This window comes from Chiloscyllium plagiosum, unplaced genomic scaffold (assembly GCF_037043375.1).
Source record: "Chiloscyllium plagiosum isolate Xiang-an unplaced genomic scaffold, Cpla_swu_hap1 HiC_scaffold_19, whole genome shotgun sequence".
In the NCBI taxonomy this organism is placed as follows: domain Eukaryota; kingdom Metazoa; phylum Chordata; class Chondrichthyes; order Orectolobiformes; family Hemiscylliidae; genus Chiloscyllium; species Chiloscyllium plagiosum.
In genome coordinates, this window is record NW_028270157.1 from 29,362,625 (window position 1) to 29,385,187 (window position 22,563).

At 37.7% G+C, this 22,563-nt stretch overlaps 1 protein-coding gene across 1 annotated transcript in view; it reads left to right on the top strand.

Annotated features, from left to right (window-relative positions):
- Positions 1 to 17,857, top strand: part of cand1 (cullin-associated and neddylation-dissociated 1) — a 32,337-nt gene extending 14,480 nt beyond the window's left edge. The window contains exons 5-15 of the mRNA XM_043709633.2: positions 1,954 to 2,210; positions 2,323 to 2,428; positions 2,719 to 2,861; positions 3,601 to 3,893; positions 4,797 to 4,938; positions 8,131 to 9,624; positions 12,583 to 12,678; positions 12,770 to 12,939; positions 13,034 to 13,198; positions 13,432 to 13,539; positions 16,590 to 17,857. Coding sequence (XP_043565568.1) covers positions 1,954 to 2,210; positions 2,323 to 2,428; positions 2,719 to 2,861; positions 3,601 to 3,893; positions 4,797 to 4,938; positions 8,131 to 9,624; positions 12,583 to 12,678; positions 12,770 to 12,939; positions 13,034 to 13,198; positions 13,432 to 13,539; positions 16,590 to 16,814 — 3,199 coding nt within the window. The 3' untranslated portion in view covers positions 16,815 to 17,857. The remainder of the gene's footprint in view (positions 1 to 1,953; positions 2,211 to 2,322; positions 2,429 to 2,718; positions 2,862 to 3,600; positions 3,894 to 4,796; positions 4,939 to 8,130; positions 9,625 to 12,582; positions 12,679 to 12,769; positions 12,940 to 13,033; positions 13,199 to 13,431; positions 13,540 to 16,589) is intronic.
- Positions 17,858 to 22,563: the final 4,706 nt, after the last annotated feature.

Here is a 22,563-nt window from a genome sequence, read left to right on the forward strand (position 1 = left end):
AAAATGAAACAATCTGAAAGGATTAAAATATAATTTATAGCAAGAAAACTGTACAGGCGAAGCTGGTAACCTTTTGCTATTTCCTTTCTGTATTTTCCCAACGCTTCTAACTTGTACTCACAACAGAAGTGCAGTTTATTGAAGAGATCCTGTGTGACCTAATACCGTGGCTTTACTTTTAGCAAGGATTCTGACTCTGAGGTGTCCAGTCACATTCAATCCAACAGCTGGTAGCTTTACATGACTGCTTCTTGAACCAAACACACACATGTTCGAACTTGCTGTTCTTTGAATATCACAATTGTTATTGTGATGACATATCAGTAGGTTAAAACTAACCTATGTCCTGACAGTTCATGCATGTTAAGTACTGTTAATGTAATAACTGCTCCTTAACTATGGTATATAACACCCAAACCTCCTCTGTGATATAAGCCACCGCATCCTGTCATTCCAGTCAATGGTAGGGGGAGAAATAGTGACATAGTGATGGTGTCACTGAACTAGAAATCCAGATGACGGGTTAATATTGAAGGGGTGTGTGTTAAAATCCCACAATGGTCATGAAATTTAAATTCCATTCATAATTTGAAATGTACAGCTAGACTTAGTAATGTTGACAGTGATAAACCATCATTGCTGTAAAAAGCCTGTCTGATTCACTAATGTCCTTGGGTGAAGGAGATTTGTGGACCTTACCTGATATAACTGACATTCTTGGCTGACTTCTGAAATGGCCTAACAAGCCATGTTCAGGGGCAATTGGGGACGTGTACCAATGCTCACATCCCATTAACCCATAAAATAATCAGACCACTATTTTTGTAAGGTATAGAGTTAATAAAAATAGTGTATTCAAAATAAGAGCCATGGGGTTTTTATAGCATAAAAACAGTGCTAGTCATCCAGTATCTATTCTAATCTGATTTTCCAGCATGTGACCTGTATCCTTGAATGCTCATGTGTTTCAAGTGGTCATCTAAATACTTCTAAAATGTCTTGAGGGTTCCTTACTCTACCATACTTTGAGATGGAATTCCAGATGACCGCCACCCTTTTGGATTAAAAAAGTTGTCTTCAAATGCTCTCTAAATCTCCTTTTTTTTTTTACCTAAGAACTGTGCCCTGAATGGTGACATCACATCTATTCTATGGTGTGGCAACCAGAAATATGCACAACTCCTAGCTGTAGCCTAAAATAACAAGACTAACATCATCCCATTCATTCTTCTTTGGAGCATATTTCTTGCCTTTTAAGACTTTGAGATGTAAGTCTTAGAGTACTACACATGACACAGTAATTGGAAATATTTCTGTTGACTTCACAAGTAAATTGAATTTGAAAATGTTGGTTGTCTGTCTGGAGCATATGTATTGAAGAATAAAACAAACGGTGGTTTTGAAATAAAATCAGAAAATTTTGAAGTAACTTAGTGGCTCTGGCAGCAGAAGTTGCGAAGAGTGTTTGGACTCCAAACATCAACTCTATTTGTCTATCCACAGATGCTGCCAGACGTGCTCAGTTTTTCAAGTGCTTTCTGTTTTTAAATGCATGGAAAACTTAAGCAAAAAGCTTGACAGTGTTGATTTTAAAAAAGGCCAACAATAAAGTGGAATGCAATATCTATAGAGTGATGAACATACATGTGTACCTTATCCTCTATATGCGTTAATGTTTGCATCTTGTATTGTTCTAATGTTGACTAATTGATTTAAACATTGTAGCTTGGTCCATTTTTGAAACTTTCATTTTAACTTCACTTATTCCAAGATTGTTCCCTTTGTGGTGCAGGGCAAAAAGGACCGTTACTATTGTAATATGTTGACCAGTAGTTAGCTTTTTTGTCAGACCTGCTGCATTCTAGAATTAAAAGCTAACTTAAATTCTGTTTAAACAAAGATAGTCATTTTAAGTTCGAACTATAATTGGAATTTTGCATTTTATTTTTCTAGGCAAGGAGGTCTGCTGGTTAATTTCCATCCATCAATTTTAAACTGCCTTCTTCCTCAGCTTACCAGTCCCCGACTTGCTGTTCGAAAGAGAACTATTATTGCTCTTGGTCACCTTGTTATGAGTTGTGGAAACTTGGTCTTTGTTGATCTAATTGAGCATTTGTTGACCGAGCTTGCCAAAAATGAATCCATGTCTACAACCAGGACTTATATTCAGTGTATTGCTGCTATTAGCAGGCAGGCAGGGCACCGAATAGGTAATGTAAATTTGCATTTGGAGTCCCTTTTAAAATGTTTTTGCTAATTTTTTTAACGCTTTTAAGCAATTATTTGAGAGAATTTTTGAATTGTTATTGATTTGTTCTTTAGGTGAATACCTCGAGAAAATCATTCCATTAGTCGTTAAGTTCTGCAGTGTGGAGGATGATGAACTGAGAGAATATTGCATTCAAGCCTTTGAGTCATTCGTAAGAAGGTAAGGTGCAATGTCGGTTTCATTTTAACTTAAAAAGAAGTTGCAGGGAAAAGGTCATTGATTCAATAAACCTTTGCCTAAGTACAAAATGTGTGCTACTAAATAAATCCATTTCTGGAATTAAGGATTGTGTTTGACCTGTTTTGTCTATCTGTGAGCAGGAAATACATCACACAGTTTGTATCCTTGACTAGCTGAACCGGTATTTTCTGAACACTTCGGTGTTGGAACTAGATTTTATTACTTCGCAAGCTTAAGTGGAATATTTATTCAATGACTATGTTTCGTAGGTGCCCAAAGGAAGTTTTTCTTCATGTCACAACCATTATTAACCTGTGCCTGAGGTATTTAACATATGATCCCAATTACAATTATGATGATGATGAAGATGATGCTGCGATGGAATCTGAAGGTGGAGATGATGATGATCAAGGTACAGAACCTGGAATTAATACACTCTTATTTTATATAAAGTTGTTAATGGGGTAAACGTATGTAAACAAATATATATCAACTTGGATTATTTGGAGAGTATACTTTTGTTCTTGTAGAAGAGTTACTACTTGTTAGTTAACAGCTATAAATCTATCATTCTGGAAAAGGTACTTAGAATCATAGAATCCCTATAGTTTAGAAACAGGTCATTTTGGCCTATTGAATCCACACTGACCCTCTGATGCGCATCCCACCCAGACCCACACCCCCTAACCTATCCCTCTAACTCTGCATTTGCTATGGCTTATCTACATAGCCTGCACATCCCTGAACACTGGCAATTTAGCATGGCCAATCCACCTAACCTGCACATCTTTGGACTGTGGGAGGAAACCGAAGGACCCAGAGGAAACCCATGCAGACAGTCCCCTAGGGATGGAATTGAACCTGGATCTCTGGCGCTGTCGAGCAGTGGTGCTAGCTATTGAGCCTCCTTGATGATGTTGATATTTACCCCGTCCTTCGATAACTCAACAATATTAGTGATATATTAGATATGAAACAATGAGAGTCACTGGGTTATTTTAACAGTTGGTGCCTTGTCTCATATGACTTTCATTTGTGTGCTGTTTTCCAGCATAGTAAGTCCTAAGTGAATTTCTTTTTATTTAGTTGTTTAATCTATGATCACTTTTGTTTGAAAGGCACTCAGTTTTTAATATCGTTTACTTGACTAGGGAGCGATGATGAGTACAGTGATGATGATGATGTGAGCTGGAAGGTACGACGTGCTGCTGCCAAGTGTTTAGATGGTGTTGTCAGCACTCGCCATGAAATGCTACCAGAATTTTATAAAACAGTATCGCCTGCGCTGATTGCCAGATTCAAGGAGCGTGAAGAAAATGTTAAAGCTGATGTTTTCCATGCATATCTCTCGCTGCTCAAACAGACCAGGCCTGCTCAGAGCTGGCACCTTGACCCAGATGCAATGGAACAAGAAGAGACCCCTTTAGTTATGCTGCAGAATCAAGTACGTTTGACAGTGGCTTATGCTATTACAGCGGTTATCTTTTTGTGACTTTATTACAAATTCTCTTGCCAACCTGTATTGATGTTGTGCTTGGGTTCATTGCCTTTTCACACCTATTGTTCTGTCATCAAAATCCTGCAATAATTTTAAATTTATACACTTTTCCCATGGATGTCTATATTGTTCCATATGTGAGCCCCCTTAACGTTAACTCATTCTTTTACTTTTAGTTTGTTTTTATGTAAAATTAGATAGAAGACCATGAGCAGCAGTCTAGGTTTGTTGACAAGTTTCGTACATTGTGTGGTCAGTGTGTGTTGAATGCAAAAAGTATGTTTTTCTCATTTGGATGAAAAATATGCTCTCTTATTTGAAAAAAAAATTACAGATTGTATTTAATTCTTTAGAAGTTTTATATAGTGTTAAAACTGATTGTTATTGGGGGGTGAGATTAGAATTCTGGTCCTTAAATAATTTTTCTCTGCATTTGAGCTCAGTTTGAAAGACCAGAGTGCTTTTTCCTTCTAAAAGATGATTGTACAGTGGAGGTTGGTTAATAATTTGTGGTTTATTATATAATACTTGGATCCAAAAAGTGAAATTTTATTATAACTAAATAGCATTAATAAGTTGATCCTTATTTTTCTACTATTTTAATTAGCAAGATGAAGGTTTAAAGTGATATTTACCTCTTTGGGAGCAGTGAGACCGCATTCTCCTAAGTGAATATGTGGTTCATTTGAAATGCTACGATGTTGAAGCTGGGTATTTGATTGAACATTTTATCTTTTCTGTTACTGCTTTCAGATTTTTTTTTCTCAGTCAGTTATATGGTATTCAAGTCGCTAAAGAGTGTGGCATGAAAGCATAATTCTGAGCCTGCTTAAATCCCTTTCTTTAAAGGTTCCCAACATTGTTAAAGCTTTACACAAGCAAATGAAAGAGAAAAGTGTGAAGACCCGTCAGTGTTGCTTTCACATGTTAACTGAGCTGGTGAATGTGTTGCCTGGTGCTTTGACTCAGCATGTGCCAGTTCTTGTTCCGGGTAAGTATTGATGTTTTTTCATCAGTTTTGCTGCAGTCTGTGATTTTTGTAAGCTGATGCAGTAAATGTGTTTATTTAAAGCTATGAGATAGAGTTGGGAAATTTTTTATCTATGGCATGGGGAGACAGTGGCACAGTGACTATTTCACTGGAATAGTAATTCAGAGTGTGGGTACAAATTACTACAAAGTAGCTGATGAGGTTTAAATTCAATGGAATTGATAGTTAGTCTCTAATAATGATGAGCGTGAAACTTTGATTTTGTGAAAACAAAACTGGTTCACTTAAGTCTGTTATGAGAGGAGATCTGCATTCCTTATCTGGTTTGGCCTGTAAAGAACGACAGATTCACAGTTGTTGATTCATAACTGCCCTCAAAATGGCCGAGGAGAAAGTGAGGTCTGCAGATGCTGGAGATCAGAGATGGAAATGTGTTGCTGGAAAAGCGCAGCAGGTCAGGCAGCATCTAGGGTTTTTAAGGAAGCATCTAGGGTTTCCTGAAGAAGGGCTAATGCCCGAAACGTCGATTCTCCTGTTCCCTAGATGCTGCCTGACCTGCTGCGCTTTTCCAGCAACACATTTCCATCTCAAAATGGCCGAATAAACCAATTAGTTCTGGGGCATTTAGGGATTGGCAACAAACCTATTTTAGTAGTGATGCTCAGATCCCTTGAAAGAATAGACCAAAAAAATTTTCAGAATTTGGCATTTGTGACTTTAGAAGTCTAAGTTGTTTAGTAATCAGCCAGTTCTATGTCCAATGAATGACAACCTGACAGTTTCAAACTGTCCCTGTCTCTCTCTGTGTCTGTCTGTCTGTCTCTTTCTCTCTCTCCCCCTCTCTGTCTGTGTCTCTCCCTCTCTCTCTGTCTGTCTGTGTCTGTCTCTGTCTCTCTCTGCCACTACCCCTCCCCACCACCTCCCACTCCAATCTCTCTTCCTTTAAGATACTCCTCAGCCTAACTCCTGGACCAAGGTTTGGGTCACCAATGCAATTTTCTTTGTATATGATCCAGTATCAAATTTAACTTGATAATCCGCAAATTACGAGCTTTAAACTTTTTGCAGAGTTATAGGTGCTATCTAATACCTTGTTCTAATATGTGGTAGTTTAGAAATGCAGAAATAGTATATTAATAGCTTTTACTCAAATTCATTTTTCACTAACCACCACTCTTTATGAGTACTTTGACCAGAACTCAACAATTAGGCCAAGGCTTATGCTGTCAAAATCGGGCAGACAGAAAAATTGTCATGAAAAGGCAAATTAGTGCAAAGCAGAATTAGGCTGGGTCAGCAAAGGAAGGAAGAATAGAAAACTTTTTTTTACATCTGGGATTAAATTTCTTACAAAGAAAAAGGAGAGAATGAGAGCGAGACTCCCAAGCTGAGTCTCTAACCTCAACTTTACAAACGCTATGTCTATTTCCATCTCTGTAACACTATCCAACTTTGCTGTCTCAGCTCTTTTACACTGAAACATTCATATCTTTGTTACCTCTGCACTTGATTATTCCAATGCACTTCAGCAATGGCTGTTCACTTTTCTATGTCTTCTCTCAGTCAATTCTGACTCTCTCTCTCTCTCTCTCTGTCTGTCTCTCTCTCTCTGTCTGTCTCTCTCTCTCTCTGTCTCTCTCTCTCTCTGTCTCTCTCTCTCTCTGTCTCTCTCTCTCTCTGTCTCTCTCTCTCTCTGTCTCTCTCTCTCTCTGTCTCTCTCTGTCTCTCTCTCTCTCTGTCTCTCTCTCTCTCTGTCTCTCTCTCTCTCTGTCTCTCTCTCTCTCTGTCTCTCTCTGTCTCTCTCTGTCTCTCTCTGTCTCTCTCTGTCTCTCTCTGTCTCTCTCTGTGTCTCTCTGTGTCTCTCTCTGTGTCTCTCTCTGTGTCTCTCTCTGTGTCTCTCTCTGTGTCTCTCTCTGTGTCTCTCTCTGTGTCTCTCTGTGTCTCTCTCTGTGTCTCTCTCTGTCTGTCTTTCCCCCTCTCTCCCCCTTTCTCCATTTCTTTCCCTCACACTTTCACCTTCTCTCGCGCACCTGCAATCTTTTGCTCTTGTGCTCGCTCTTGAGCTCTCCCACCCCCTACTTGACTTACATTGGGGGTTCTAGGTCAATCAACACATTGATATTAAATTTCTCATCCTTGTTTTCAAACAACTTTATACCTCCATAATCGCTATCCTCACAACCTTCTGAGTTAAAATTGCTCAACCATTGGTGACTGTGCCTCAGTTACCTAGGCACCCTGCTCTGAAATTTGTTCCTTACGCCTCTTGGATTCTATCTCACTTTACGCCTTTAAGGTCCTCCTTAAATTTAGCTTTTTTGGCCAGTTGACTGATGGATGACCAAATGACTGATTTTCCAGTCAGCTTTGGAGTAGGAATCCATGCTGCTGACCTTGTTTAAAACTACAGCATTACCTTTTTATGCCGAAGCATTTGGACTTATTGTGTCCAGCTTCAGCTTCAATTCATCAATGAACTGGTTTGGGCATCGCTGAAACTTGGAGGCCATTACCAACCTCAATATCACTGGACATCTTGGTGCTCAATGCTATTGTGTTTGGAAGATCTCGGTGATCAGCTGTGTGTGTGGCTTGGCTAGCACGCTTTTTAATGGTCCTAGGATATTCCGTAAGGTGCTTTACAAATGTATGTTTTTGAAGCGATGCAGCACAAGCTATTTTAAAGCAGGTTATGCAACAATATGTAAGGAGAAGCCAGTTAAAAATTGGCATCATATAACAGTTGAAGAAACAGGAAATCTAAAATGGGGTACAGCCACTGAATCTGTAATTACTATTCCCCTTTCTCTCCAAGCTATGTGTTAATGTTAGACCCCATAAAGTCTAATAGATTTACAAAATGTTTCTAAGTTAAACTTTAAGCACACTATATTAATGTTTGTATTGCGTCCTGTTATTGACACTAGCAAATCTGTATTGTCAGTAGCAAATCATTAAATCAAGGTTGACTTCAAAAAACAATATAGCCAGTGTACTCTCAAAGTAGTAAATATCCATTGTTTAAAAAATGTTGATATTTGTACATTTGTTTCTTAGAACAACTATTTCTATCTTTTGTAGAATTATATTGGGAGAGCTGCTTGATATTATAACAGAAAATATAATTTGGGTTGTTCATAAATAAAAAAAAAATTCCAAACTGCTGTCACTTTTTGTTTTTGTTTCTTGCAGGGATAATCTTTTCCTTGAATGATAAATCCAGCTCATCCAATCTAAAGATCGATGCTCTCTCATGTTTGTATGTTATCCTTTGTAACCACTCGCCTCAGGTCTTCCATCCTCATGTAGAAGCTTTAGTTCCACCAGTTGTGGCTTGCGTGGGTGATCCATTTTACAAGATTACTTCAGAAGCACTTCTTGTAACTCAGCAGCTTGTAAAAGTACTTAGACCTGTAGATCACTTATATTCGTTTGATGCTTCCCCATACATTAATGACTTATTTACATGTACTGTCAAGCGTTTGAAAGCTGCAGACATTGATCAAGAGGTGAAGGAGAGAGCTATTTCTTGCATGGGACAGATCATTTGTAACCTTGGGGACCATTTAGGCAGTGATTTACCCAGCACACTGCAGATTTTCTTGGAGAGGCTGAAGAATGAAATTACTAGACTTACAACAGTTAAAGCTTTGACGTTAATTGCTGGATCTTCTCTCAAGATTGACCTACGACCAGTGCTGAGTGAGGGAGTACCAATTTTAGCCTCATTCTTGAGGAAAAACCAGCGAGCATTGAAACTGAGTACCCTTTCTGCTTTGGATATCTTGATCAAGAACTATAGTGACAGCCTGACACCTGCCATGATTGAAGCAGTCCTAGTGGAGCTTCCACCTCTTATTAGTGAAAGTGACATGCATGTGTCACAGATGGCCATAAGCTTTCTTACAACTTTGGCCAAGGTGCACCCATCTTCTCTTTCGAAAGTCAGTGGCTCAATTCTTACTGAGCTTATTGGGCTGGTACGGTCCCCACTACTTCAAGGAGGAGCTCTTAGTGCGATGTTATATTTCTTCCAAGCTCTTGTTGGGACTGGAACTGCAAATCTTGGTTATATGGAGTTGTTGCGAATGCTGACTGGTCCAGTTTATTCCCAAAGCAGTGCATTGACTCACAAGCAGTCCTATTACTCAATTGCAAAGTGTGTCGCAGCACTTACCCGAGCCTGCCCCAGAGAAGGACCAGCTGTGGTTGGGCAGTTTATCCAGGATGTGAAGAATTCTCGATCCACAGATTCTATCCGTCTCTTGGCTTTGCTCTCTCTCGGAGAGGTTGGTCATCATATAGACTTAAGTGGACAAACTGAGCTTAAATCTGTAATCTTAGAAGCTTTCTCTTCCTCTAGTGAGGAGGTCAAATCTGCAGCATCCTATGCCCTTGGAAGCATTAGTGTTGGAAACCTTCCTGAGTATCTGCCTTTTGTTCTGCAAGAAATAACAAGTCAACCCAAAAGACAATATCTCCTGTTACATTCTCTAAAAGAAATTATTAGCTCTTCGTCAGTTGGAGGTCTCAAACCATATGTAGAAAACATTTGGAATTTGCTGCTGAAACATTGTGAGTGTGCAGAAGAGGGAACTCGAAATGTTGTTGCCGAATGCCTGGGCAAACTTACTTTGATAGATCCAGAGACGTTACTACCACGGCTTAAAGGATACTTGGAATCAGGTACATTACATGTAGCATATGTAAAATATGTTTGATATAAAACTTCTATATCTCATACGGTATTTGCTTATAGTATCAATTTTTGCTAAGTAGTATCTTCAAGTGAAAGAATAAAATTTTGAATAATCTGTAATTATTATTTGTTGATATTATAAAAACAAACTATTGCTCTGCATGGTTATGTGGAAAGCCATCAATACCACCTCGCTATAATAATTCAGTTCTTATACTGTGGGGATAATGAGTGAACAGTTTTCAAAGGAAAAGTTTTATGTTAAAGAAAATGAGGAGAGAGCCGTAGAGGAAAAATGAATAGAAAGGGGAAGTTAATGACTAAATCTGCCACAAACTATTCGCTCAATGCTGATTTCAACCATCTCAGACTGAAACAAACCATTTGCAGCCTTGCTGTTGTATTTAACCCTGATGTGTGTTTCTGACTGCATACTCATGTCATCGCTAAGATGTAACTGCCCGTTACTATATCTGCAGTTTGTCTGACTCTTCTCTGCACCTTGATCCCTTGCTCAGCTTATCTGTTGAAACCCTCCTCTATGCTGTTGCAACTTCAAGGCTTGGCCATTCCAAGCAACACCTGTCCTACTTACCTCCTTCCATCCTCCGTAAATTTGAGAACACCTAAAACACTGCAGATGTCCAAACTCTTTCCTGAAGAAGGGCTTATGCCCGAAACGTCGATTCTCCTGTTCCCTGGATGCTGCCTGACCTGCTGCGCTTTTCCAGCAACACATTTTCAGCTCCAAACTCTCACCACGTCCTGTTCCTTAATCTTTTCTTTACTGACCTACATTAGCTACTGATTAAGAAATGCCTTCATTTTAAAAATTATAATTCTTTTTTAAAATCTTTCCATGGCCATGAGTTCAGCTGTTCAGCTCTACAATTCCCTACTCACCTAATTCTGACCATCCCTAGTTTATATTGCTCTGTGATTGGCAACTACACCTTCAGCTGCCAAGGTTCTAGAGCCTAGAATTCTTTCTCCAAACCTCTTTGATTTTTTACTGATCTTTATTCTTTCAGGGCACTTAAAATCATTCCATTTGGCCGTCTGCCTTAATATTTCATGTGGCTTAGCTTGGTGTCAAATTCTGCTTGACAACATTCCTGCATATAACCTTAGGATATATTTTAGTATCTTAAAATGTCTACAGAACAACCTCCATTATCCAAATGAGATAGGCGGGGCGTATTTTGTTCGGATAACTGATCTGATCATAAACAAAGGAAGTATTCTCCGATGTAAATGGAACCCCGTGACGCGCGCACACAGCCAGAAGCACCAGTCAAATTGATCAAATCAAAACAAGGGCATTTATGACGGCACATAATTTTGAAAATGGTTAAAATAGATTGAATTGTTCCATGAATTCAATGAAAGTATTTTAAAAAAAAAAGTTAAAATGAATCATCAGAGCTTCCCAGATAACTCCGAACATTTGCAAGTGTAGTCCTGCCCCTTTAACATAAAGACATAGTTTGAGGTACTAAGAGTATAAGGTCTCTACGTGTGCTACAGTAAACTTTTGAGAGTTTTAATTGTATTTTTTATACGAAGTACCGAGATGCTAAATTGAGTTTGTCCTGCATCTTTGGAAATTGGCTTCCCATTTTGAACACAAACCATTATATCTATGCTGGGAATACTGGAAACGGCTTTTGTGGTCACATTGTTATAACTTTTTTCATTCTCAATGATAACCAGGTTTTGACAATAATGGTGATGATATTTGCATTGTCAACATATCCCCACTAACACTCTACTGATTTAGCTTGACATTTGTCAATCATCCATTGGGAAGGTGATTTTCTTTGTGATGGTTATTTGCATCTCTTGCACATTATCACAGAACATGGGGAATTTACTGAAAATCCTGTGATCTTTCGCTGCACCCCATTTTTAAAAAGTAGTACCAAGATGCTAAATTGAATTTGTCATGCATTGCTGGAAATCGGCTTTCCATTTCGAGCACAAACAATTGTATCTATGCTAGCAATACTGGTTGATGAACATGGAAAGTAATGTCCCCAGAAACAAAAAGTGAAAATATTTCACAAGCAGAACTAATACGGAATGTGTGGAGCTACAATCCATTTGTAAAATTCTTTCCTGTTCGAGGGTATTTGCATTGTAGAGTTGATTAGCATTTTAAGGCTTTATGAAATGAAAACCACTCTCTAAAAATGTTAGAGCAAAATAACATTTGGCGCAATGGAAAGTAAATGATTATCTTTGCAATAAATCTTGGTACAGTACATTGTTTTCAGGTCACGGACAATTTCTTAGCAGCTGCAATAGTGGGTAATTTATAAATCAGATACTTCAGTTGTTTAAATAAACACATCTCAACAAACTATCTTATAGTTCGGTACCATTCCTGTTGGTTGTAACAGAAAGGAAGAAAGAAAGAAAACAAATGACAGAGGCAGAGCAGGAGAAACGTTGCTGAGTTCACAGGTGAACAGTTTTTCTTAGAAAGAGAGTTTCTGCAGGTAGTGACAGATTCCAGTTTCTGATCTCAAACTTTAAGACCTTGAGATCTTGTTCGGATCATCCAAAATGTGGATAATTGATGATCAGACAACAGAGGTTATTCTGTATATAAATACAGAAATTTGTGTAATAAGTGGAAATAACTTGCTTATCACCGCTTCAAAGACTTCAAAATGGGAATTAAGCCAGTGTAAATAGGTCTTCACTTGCAAGATTAAAATTTCTTTACTCTGTTTAGATTGCTTACTTGGCATTTGGTCAAGACTTTGGTTGAAATTTGTATATGACGCTTTTTATGTATACAGTCATATTTTGTCTGCACAAGTTCAAGTTTTCATTTCAAAAAGATTACTGATCTCAAATGCAGAAATCTTAAAGGGAATGAATTGGAATATGTATTCTGCCAAGTCCTTTGTGTTTTAACCTTGCCATTTCCTCTGTAGGTTCATCTTATGCTCGAAGCTCTGTGGTTACAGCTGTGAAGTTTACAATTTCTGATCACCCGCAACCGATAGATCCTCTATTAAAGAACTGCATAGGTAAACTTGCTTCTGTTGATTCACAAATCCTTTAGATAGTGAAATGTTTTGTGAAGTTAGTGATAATGTTTTATTTAAATTACACGTTCAGGTGATTTTCTGAAAACATTGGAAGATCCAGATCTCAATGTGAGAAGAGTGGCTTTAGTTACCTTCAATTCAGCTGCACATAATAAACCATCGCTAATCAGGGACCTCTTGGATACTGTTCTTCCTCATCTATATAATGAAACAAAAGTTAGGAAGGAATTAATAAGAGAGGTTTGTATGCAAAATATATTTTTGTCTGAAAATGCTCAGTGGATTTAAATATTTTTCACTTTAATTATATTTCATCTCTCTCCTTTTATGTAAGGTGGAAATGGGACCGTTCAAGCATACTGTAGATGATGGCCTAGATATTAGGAAGGCAGCTTTTGAATGCATGTACACACTTCTGGATAGCTGTCTTGACAGATTAGATATTTTTGAATTCCTGAACCATGTTGAAGATGGACTAAAGGACCATTATGACATCAAGGTAAATAATATGGATTATATTGTTCAGTATCGATTAGTTAGATTTTAATTAGCTCAGGGCCACATCATGTGGGTTTGCACTTTGTCCAAACCTTAGTTTTCTGCATTTAGTGCAAGGTATTTTAAAGTGAGATGTGCTGAAGTCTGTGTTTATATTATGGAAAACATGAATGCTTGTAATTAATATATTATTATAGGCAACTAATTTACTGTCTAAGCTTTTTAATCTAACAGATGTTGACCTTCTTGATGTTAGTACGGTTATCCACTCTTTGTCCAAGTGCAGTTCTACAGAGATTGGACAGGCTGGTGGAACCTCTGCGTGCTACCTGTACAACTAAGGTATATGTTTGAAATTTCTGTATATAATTTGTGATTGTACCAAGGATACATTTGCTACCAGACATACTTTTAGATTTTTGAGTTATCTACTGAGGTATTTGAATATAATCAGATTCTGACCTGATTTATAGGTACAGTCTGTACAGTAAGGAAGTAGAGTTTAGCCCCTTGAGCCTACGCTGCCATTCAGTAAGATTATGACCTCGCTCCACTTTCCTGGCTATTGCCTATAACTCTTGATTGTCTTGCAGGTCAAAAATCTGAGTGAACCAACCACCGTATCTCCCTAGAGTAGAGGATTCCAAAGGAGACCAGAAATCTGTACTCATTTGGCTATTAATTTGGAGAACTTTTATTCTGAAACTATGCTCCCTTGTTCTGGATAACCCCACTAGGGGAAAGATTAACTCAGCATCTCTGCTATCTAGGCCCCTCAAATGTTTTTTTTAAACTTCAGTATCTGCTCGACCTCTTCCTCATGAGGCAACCCATCATGTTGGGAATCGATTGAGTGAATCATCTTTGAGTTGACTTCAATACAAGTATATCCCTCCTTGAATAAGGAAATCAAAACTGTACACTTCTCTAGCTACAGTTTCATTAATGCCTGTAATTATATGACATGATTCCCCTCTATCTTCATACTCAAAATTCCCTTACAAAAAGGGCCAACATTCAATTTGCCTTCATAAGTTTTTGAGTTTTTGTGCATCATATATGAGGGCTGTCAGATCCTATACTGCAGATTTTGCAATCCTGCTATTTAAATATTTAACTTGCTATTCTTATCAACACAGACAACCTCATGCTTTTCCATGTTGTACCTAACTGCTAAGTTTATGTTCTAATTCTATTTATGTGTCTTTGCAGTATTTTTATATCCTCCTGGCAACTTGTTTTTCTACCAGTCTTTGCATAAAGAAGTTTGGCTGCTATACAGTCAGTCCTTCATCCAAGTCTTAATAGAGATTGCAACAGATTGAGGTTCCTGCGCTGTTTCCTGTGGCATTCCAATCATTACTGTTTGCCAACATTAAATGATGCAAATTTATCTTGACTGTTTCTTATTTAACTAATCCAATAATCCAATATCCACTCTCTCGTATTACCCCTAAAATTGAGCGCTCCCCTCATGTCATGCCACTTATGTTGCACTATGCTAAAGGTGCTTTGACAATGTTCTCATTTAATATTAGCGTTTGGAGGTAACCACTAAATTTCTGATTTTTAACAGAAGAAGAGACCTCGTTATATGAATAAGCATTTTTGTTAGAAATGATTTAATTGATTTACTTCGGATAAGTATTTTCCTAGCTCATAATGAAAGGTCACATTAACACACACATCTTATTCAAAGTCTTAAACAAAACTGTGTCCACTGTCCCTATGCAGTATTATCCCAGTTGATGCTTTTACTGGACTATTCTGATCCCAGACTGAGATATATATCTTTTTTTAAAAAAAATTAACATGGCAGTCTTTCGCCGAACCATTAGCACATAAGAAATAACAAAAAAAGCTAAGCCACTTTCTAAATATAACACTTTGCAAGATATCAAAACACACCATAAAACTAAATCCTATATACTCCTCAACAGCATCATTTTATAGTTGGTCGAAATCGAAAGAAAATTTCCTTCCCAGTCAAACCTGTAGGCTGGACTTAACTATTCTTCTTGGGTCTGGTCCTGGAGCTGTTGACTCCTCTATCAGTTGAGAGCTTAGGCTATCTTTTAATAATCTGTAGGGTCCCAACCAAACACTCCTGGTTTGGAAGTTTCACAGACTGCTCTCATTCACTGAGGGAGCTTATTTCCTTAATTGCTGTAAACAATCTAGGCACTTCTGACTTAATTTAGGTCACCTTTAAAGTGCTTCTAAATTTTCCAATCTCTGTTTTTCTAAACAAACATCAATTCTTGATTATTCTAAACCCAAAGTAAGCTCATGTCTTTTAATGTTTTCTCTGTCCTGTCATAAACCCCTGCAATACAGACAAACTTTCATTAACACCCCAGAAGGTACATACTGATTTAAAACTTTGGTTCCAGAAAGACTGACCTAGTTTAGTTTTTAAGCCCTTTCACTAAAATTGACCAACGTTCATGTGCCACTAGTTTAAAATCGCTTTTTTTTAAAAACCTTCTAACTTTTACAGAAGAAATATATATTTATTTTAACCTTTCATCACACCTGCACCCAGTAGTATTAAAATGATATCTTTAGTCATTTGGAAATTCAATTTCTTGTCATATTGCACTTGAGCACCATATTGGTATCTTGTTTACAAATATTTTAGAAATTGGTACCAAAATGCTAAATTTCTAATGTTTGGTAAAATGCTAGCATGATTTTTTTTCACCTTTTTAAAAAATAAACCAGTGCAATAGTCTGCTAAGGATTATTCTACATTTTAAAGTTTCAGAAAAGTTGCAATCTTATTGATAGTAGGCAATCAAAGTTCAAAGACTGAAACCTGAACACTAGTTTAACTGTGGTGCACTGCATGCTTAACAGCATTACAAAATATGTGCTGTTTTTGACTTACAAATTACTCAGTATGATTTGAATAGTATGGGATCGTATTTGCAGCTAAGTTTTGGCAACTAAAATTGGGACATTTGAAACATAGACTTGATTGATTATTAATTTAAAATATGTATTGTACAATGAGCAGAATGGAACTAGCTACCAAATGTTCAGCAGAGTTTTTAAGCATTTGTTAATAAAGCAGACGTTTTGACTTTGCACATACTGGAATTGTTACACTAATAGGCTTCTTTCAGATTTTTCCAGTTATTTTACCAATTTGTCTGTTTAAAGAAATCCAACACTTTTTTTACAGCTATGATGTCCAGAATTGCATAATTATCAATCAATTGTCTAGAATGTGAAAAGAGTACTGAAACTTTTATTACCTGCTCTTTTCCCTCATCTCTTCAATTGACACAATATTGTAGATTTCTTTGCCTATGAAATTCTATAAAACGTCCTTTAAAATTGATTTTTTAAAAACCTTTCTGAAAATTTTTTATGGTTTGCTTTGTTAGGTAAAAGCCAACTCTGTTAAACAAGAGTTTGAGAAACAAGATGAACTGAAACGATCGGCGATGAGAGCAGTTGCAGCACTACTGACTATTCCAGAAGCAGAGAAAAGTCCACTTATGAGTGAGTTTCAATCTCAGATAAGCTCCAACCCTGAGTTGGCAGCCATCTTTGAGAGCATCCAAAAGGACTCATCTTCAACAAGCTTGGAGTCAATGGACACTACCTAAACCTTTTCTTCCAAAGAAGGAATCTTTCATTCTTGTGTTGATGTTATGCACTGAAATTTCAGTCATTACGCAAGCAAAAAGAAAATCTGTACTTTGAGCTTTAAGCTTATGAATTAATTTTTACTTTGGAAATTCTAGTTTTTGTTTATTGTTGCTTTTTTTAGTAGTTAATCCTGAATGTCCATGTAGTTCAGTGGAAAATATAGTGTAAATTACACAGAACATTTTTGTTATACGACATCCAATTTAGCAGTATTTAAAAAGGTGACACATTTGTAGTAGTAGATTGTGTATAGGTATGCAATAAGGATTTTGGTGTGCTGAATGAACTTGGAATATAAATGTTAAATTTTACTCCCAGGATCATTTTCTTTTAGGAAACTTCATGCCATTCACCTTTTATTATGTGAATTTTGTAATGAAAAAGGAGAAAAAAAGTCTGTTTGTCTGTCTGCTGTTTCTGTTTCAGCTTGCTAAACAATAGTTAAAGAACTCTGCTTTGTGAGATTTATTAGATTAAAATGGTTGGCACAGTTCTTAAATCATAGATTGGTACTTCCAATTTCTTGGAATGGCAAATTATTTCCATGGATGCATTGATACTGCATGGGACATTCCAATATGTATGTTCTGTAAAATGTATTTTGTTTGGAATACAAAGCTTGAATTTAAAAGATGATTTTACTCTGTGCACCGCTTATGCCTTGCTAGTTTTTGTTCCATTGATCTTACTTACATTTAACTACCTTTTTCAAGTAAAGGTAGAATAAATCTATATTAAAAAATATTTTAAATTGGGTCCAATTTAGATTAACTGGAGTGTACTGAAACAGAAAAGTTTGGGTGCTCCCTAAGTTGGTAAAACAAAAATACTTCTAAGCTATTTTGTATATCACTAAAAAGCTGTTGTGCAAAGAAAAGCACCCTGAATTTTTGAATGGTGGTATCTGCCAACGCTGTTTCCTTTAGAGTAGAATGACTCCCTTTAATTGGAGCCCTGTGTTCAGGGATGCTGTAATAAAGTTTGTTTCGTGATCAGTGGGTTCATAAATGTGTCGGTGTTACTTGACTCAAAATTAGTACAAATAACAGCGAACCCTTGCATGGCACTTTGCAGATGACGTAACATCCCATGAGGCTTTACAGTGGATTTGAAAGTCTTTGATACGAATTGGGTGAGCAAGATAAGGAAGATGACAAGGTAGCAGCTTTTGGATGATGTTGGTTAGGTATCCAGAAGGAAGTACACATGCAGCTTAACTTTGTCTGAGAGTTGCAAACCATTGTATGCAAGAGGCTGATGACATAAGCATCAGTTGCTCCTAATTCTGCCCATTGGGTTCAAAAGCTCTGTAAAGGCCCTCTTGTGGTACAGTGGTAGTGTCCCTACCCTGGACTAGGGAGGCCTGGATTCAGGTCCCACCTGCTCCAGAGGTGTGTAGCTTTGTACGCTACATTTCCCTGAGGAATTTTCAGATGCTATTTGGTACTAATTTCAGTGAATAATTAATCTACATTTTAGAAACATTGCAATCCAAACCTAATTTAAAGAATTTCTCCTCGAACCACTGTACACATCCCATAGTTTTCATTTCAAGGTTTAATGGAACAGCAAATCTAATTTAAGGAGCAAATTTGCTGTAAAATAATGACCAACTTGCTTTTTTTTGCCATTAAGCAAATTGCTTTCTGCATACTTAGTTGTATTGGGCAAAAGTGTGAATTTCCATTTCATTTGAAATGGCATCAATTACTCAGCAGAAATGTTGATCTATTATTATGTTTATTTCTTCTCGAGAGTGAGTTACAGGAAATCGGTGAAGGTTAGTCTTAAAGCTTAATTTAAAGTAAACTTGCATGAATCTGATCTTTGTTCGTTCAGTGGCAATTTCTGGACTGGGATTCATTTTTATACTACTTGTCCATTTGTAATAATTGGAGGGAAAAAAAAGTGTCTGTCTGCTGTTTCTGTTTCAGCTTGCTAAACAATAGTTAAGGAACTCTGAGACTTATTAAATCAAAATGGTTGGCACAGTTCTTAAATCATAGATTGTAACTTCCAATTTCATGGAATGGCAAATTATCATTGACAGTATCGAGGGCTGTTGTAGGCTGCAGCGGGACATTGACAGGATGCAGAGATGGCTGAGGAGTTCAACCTGGATAAATGCGAGGTGATGCATTTTGGAAGGTCGAATTTGAAAGCTGAGTACAGGATTAAGGATAGGATTCTTGGTAGTGTGGAGGAACAGAGGGATTTTGGGGTGCAGGTACATAGATCCCTTAAAATGGCCACCCAAGTGGACAGGGTTGTTAAGAAAGCATATGGTGTTTTGGCTTTCATTAACCGGGGTATTGAGTTTTAAGAGTCGTGAGATCTTGTTGCAGCTCTATAAAACTTTGGTTAGACCGCACTTGGAATACTGCATCCAGTTCTGGTCGCCCTATTATAAGAAAGATGTGGATGCTTTGGAGCGAGTTCAGAGGAGGTTTACCAGGATGCTGCCTGGACTGGAGGGCTTATCTTATGAGGAGAGGTTGACTGAGCTCGGACATTTTTCATTGGAGAAAAGGGGACCTAATTGAGGTATACAAGGTAATGAGAGGCATAGATAGAGTCGATAGCCAGAGACTATTTCCCAGGGCAGAAATGACTAACACGAGGGGTCATAGTTTTAAGCTGGTTGGAGGAAAGTATAGAGGGGATGTCAGAGGCGGGTTCTTTACACAGAGAGTTGTGAGAGCATGAAATACGTTGCCAGCAGCAGTTGTGGAGGCAGGGTCATTGGGGACATTTAAGAGACTCCTCGACATACATATGGTCACAGAAATTTGAGGGTGCATACATGAGGATCAGTGGTCGGCACAACATCGTGGGCTGAAGGGCCTGTTCTGTGCTATACTGTTCTATGTTCTATTTCATAACTGAGTAGCAGGAAATGCATGTTACAGAATTAGAAGAGAATTGCAGATCCCAATATTGTCCATGTACTGATGTACAGAATATTTAAAATCTTATGTTTTTGATAAAACTAAAATTTTATTTGAATTTTGTTTAATTGTGTACCAAGACGTTTTTTTGCTCATTTTGAGTTTGAGCATCATTGACTTGAGGTTTATTCATAACTGTACTACAAATTCAACATAATGCTTACATGTACATTACTATATATGTGCATGCCAGACTTGTGCTTTCCTCACAATCAGTCATTTCAAATATTCCATTGTTTTTTTGCTTATTAGCAGTAATGTTAAGTGGCCAGAGACATTAACTAAAAGCAATGATATGAATGGTTGGCTTTGACATCAGATCAATAGTATGTTTTGTTTTGGATAGTGGAAATCACTGCCTCCAGTGCTCATGAATTGGTGCATTTAGTTTATTTCTTGTAAATGCTTGTCCTAAGTTTAACGAGTCTGTAAAATGGAAAAACAGTTTAGTACATTAGAATTCTTGTGTACAATTATTTGATGCTTATTGAATAGTTACTTTCTGTTTCAGTCTATAAGTGATAATTCTGATCTGAATCATTGTTCCATTATTGCATAAAATAAGACGCCAATTGATAAAAAACTGACCAAACACCGATCTGCTTTTAACTGTAGTATACTTCAAAAAAAATTGGGCAATAGAACCACCAGTGGACGATTTTTGGAGGAGAGGGGTGCTTGTAATTTTTGCCTGGTGCAAATTCTCCCCCTAAATAAAAACCAACATGTATAAAAATATTGTTTTAAAATCTACGTTTTCAGTTCCAAAAAGGACAATTCCATACAATGAGTGCATATCTGTTTGAAAAATGTGAAGAGTACATATAATTGAAATAGAATTTTCATTCACTTCAAAATCCCTATCACATTCTAAGGTACCAACATTTTTTGCAGCTAATTATATAAACATAGAATAGCACAACACAGGCTATTCGGCCGTGATGTTGTGCCCACCATTTGTCCTACTCAGATCAAAATAAACTACATACCCTACATTTTACTATCATCCGTGTGCCTATCCAAGAGACCCAAATGTATTTGATTCTACTACCACAGCTGGCAATGCATTCCACACACCCACCACTCTGTGTAAAGAACCCACCTCTGATATTGCCCCCAAACTTCCTCCAATCATCTTTAAAATTATGCCCTGGGAAGAAGTCACTGACTATTCACTGTAGCTATGCCTCTCATCATCTTGTACACCTCTATTAAGTCACCCCCCCCCCCCCCATCCTGCTTCACTAATGAGAAAAGCCCGAGCTCCCTCAATCTTTCTTCATAAGACATGCCCTCCAGTTCAGGCAGTAAAATTGAAACATAGTCGTTGATGTTAATGTGTCCAACTTTTGTGCAAGTTTTCACAGACAAATAATTAACCAGTTGATTTATAGTGATACTCAATTGTAGAATCTTTTGCATCCAGTAGCCATACATCTACCTCTTCGCAATGTGTCCTGTCAACAAGAGTGTCAGTTGGCTGGACATCTTTTTGTATGATGCAGCATGATGCCAACAGCATGGGTTCAAATCCCACTCCTGCTAAGCAATTGTAGCATTTACCTGGACTGACAGATGACATCTGAATTCATGTACTATTTAAAGGTTGACATTTATTACAAAGAGGTGCTCAATCTGAATACTGTACAGTGTCTCCCCTTTGGCCATGTGTTCTACGAATGCCCTTCAGCTTGCAAGCATAAATTAACTAGCAGCAATTCTTAGAGCAGTGTATTAATCTAAGCTGGATAGGTGCTCTAGGTGTCAATGTGAGAACATTTTAGTGATCGCAACCACAGCACCATATGTTTGAAGTTGGTCTGCAAAGAAAATGTTACTGATGGGGGAAAGGCAGATATTAAAATAAGACAGGGTATGGCCAAAATAGAGGTGCTATACTTCAACACTCTCCCCCTCTCTGTCTCTCTTCACATGTGTGTGCGCGCACACCCACCCACCTTCCACCGCCTGTGGAATTGTGACCCTAAGATTAAATCACCACCAGTTGACACTATCTAATGAGAGAGTATCCTGGTAAGACTGGCAACTTTATTGCCAAAAAGAGAGACTATGGCAATTCCTTTTGGTAGCTTGTTCTTCAGGTTTTTGAATTCAATCAAGTCATGCACCATCCTGGTAGGTACATGCCATTCTATCATGCCTGATCTAATGCTAAATTTAACTATGATGTTGGAATGCCATTACTCAAATGGCTGAAAGGGTTGGTGAAGATGCACATCATTAGCTTAGGGGGAAATGTTTAAATTCCTGATGATTATGGGAAAAAGTTTTCATTTTATGGTCATGTGAGTGATATATAGTGCTTTACCTTACCATATCTACCTTACGGCATTCCTTGGCAATACTGCTAACAAATTGCAGCAATTCAGGTATTTATGGATGGATGCAAAATGGCATGGTGTATCCTCATCCAAAAAGTGTACAGGGATTTCACTAGAGAAGTACAGGAGGATAAAACAGATGAATGTGGGCTGAAGAGCTGGTGTATGGGAGAAGGATTCACATTTTTGGATTATTGGAACCTCTTCTGGGGTAGAAGTGACTTTTACAAGAAGGATGGATTGTACCTGAATTGGAAGGGGATTAATATACTGGCAGGGAGATTTGCTAGAACTGCTTGGGAGGATTTAAACTAGTAAGGGGGTGGGACCCAGGGAGATAGTGAGGAAAGAGATCAATCTGAGACTGGTACCGCTGAGAAGAGAAGTGAGTCAAATGGTCATGGCAGGCAGGAACA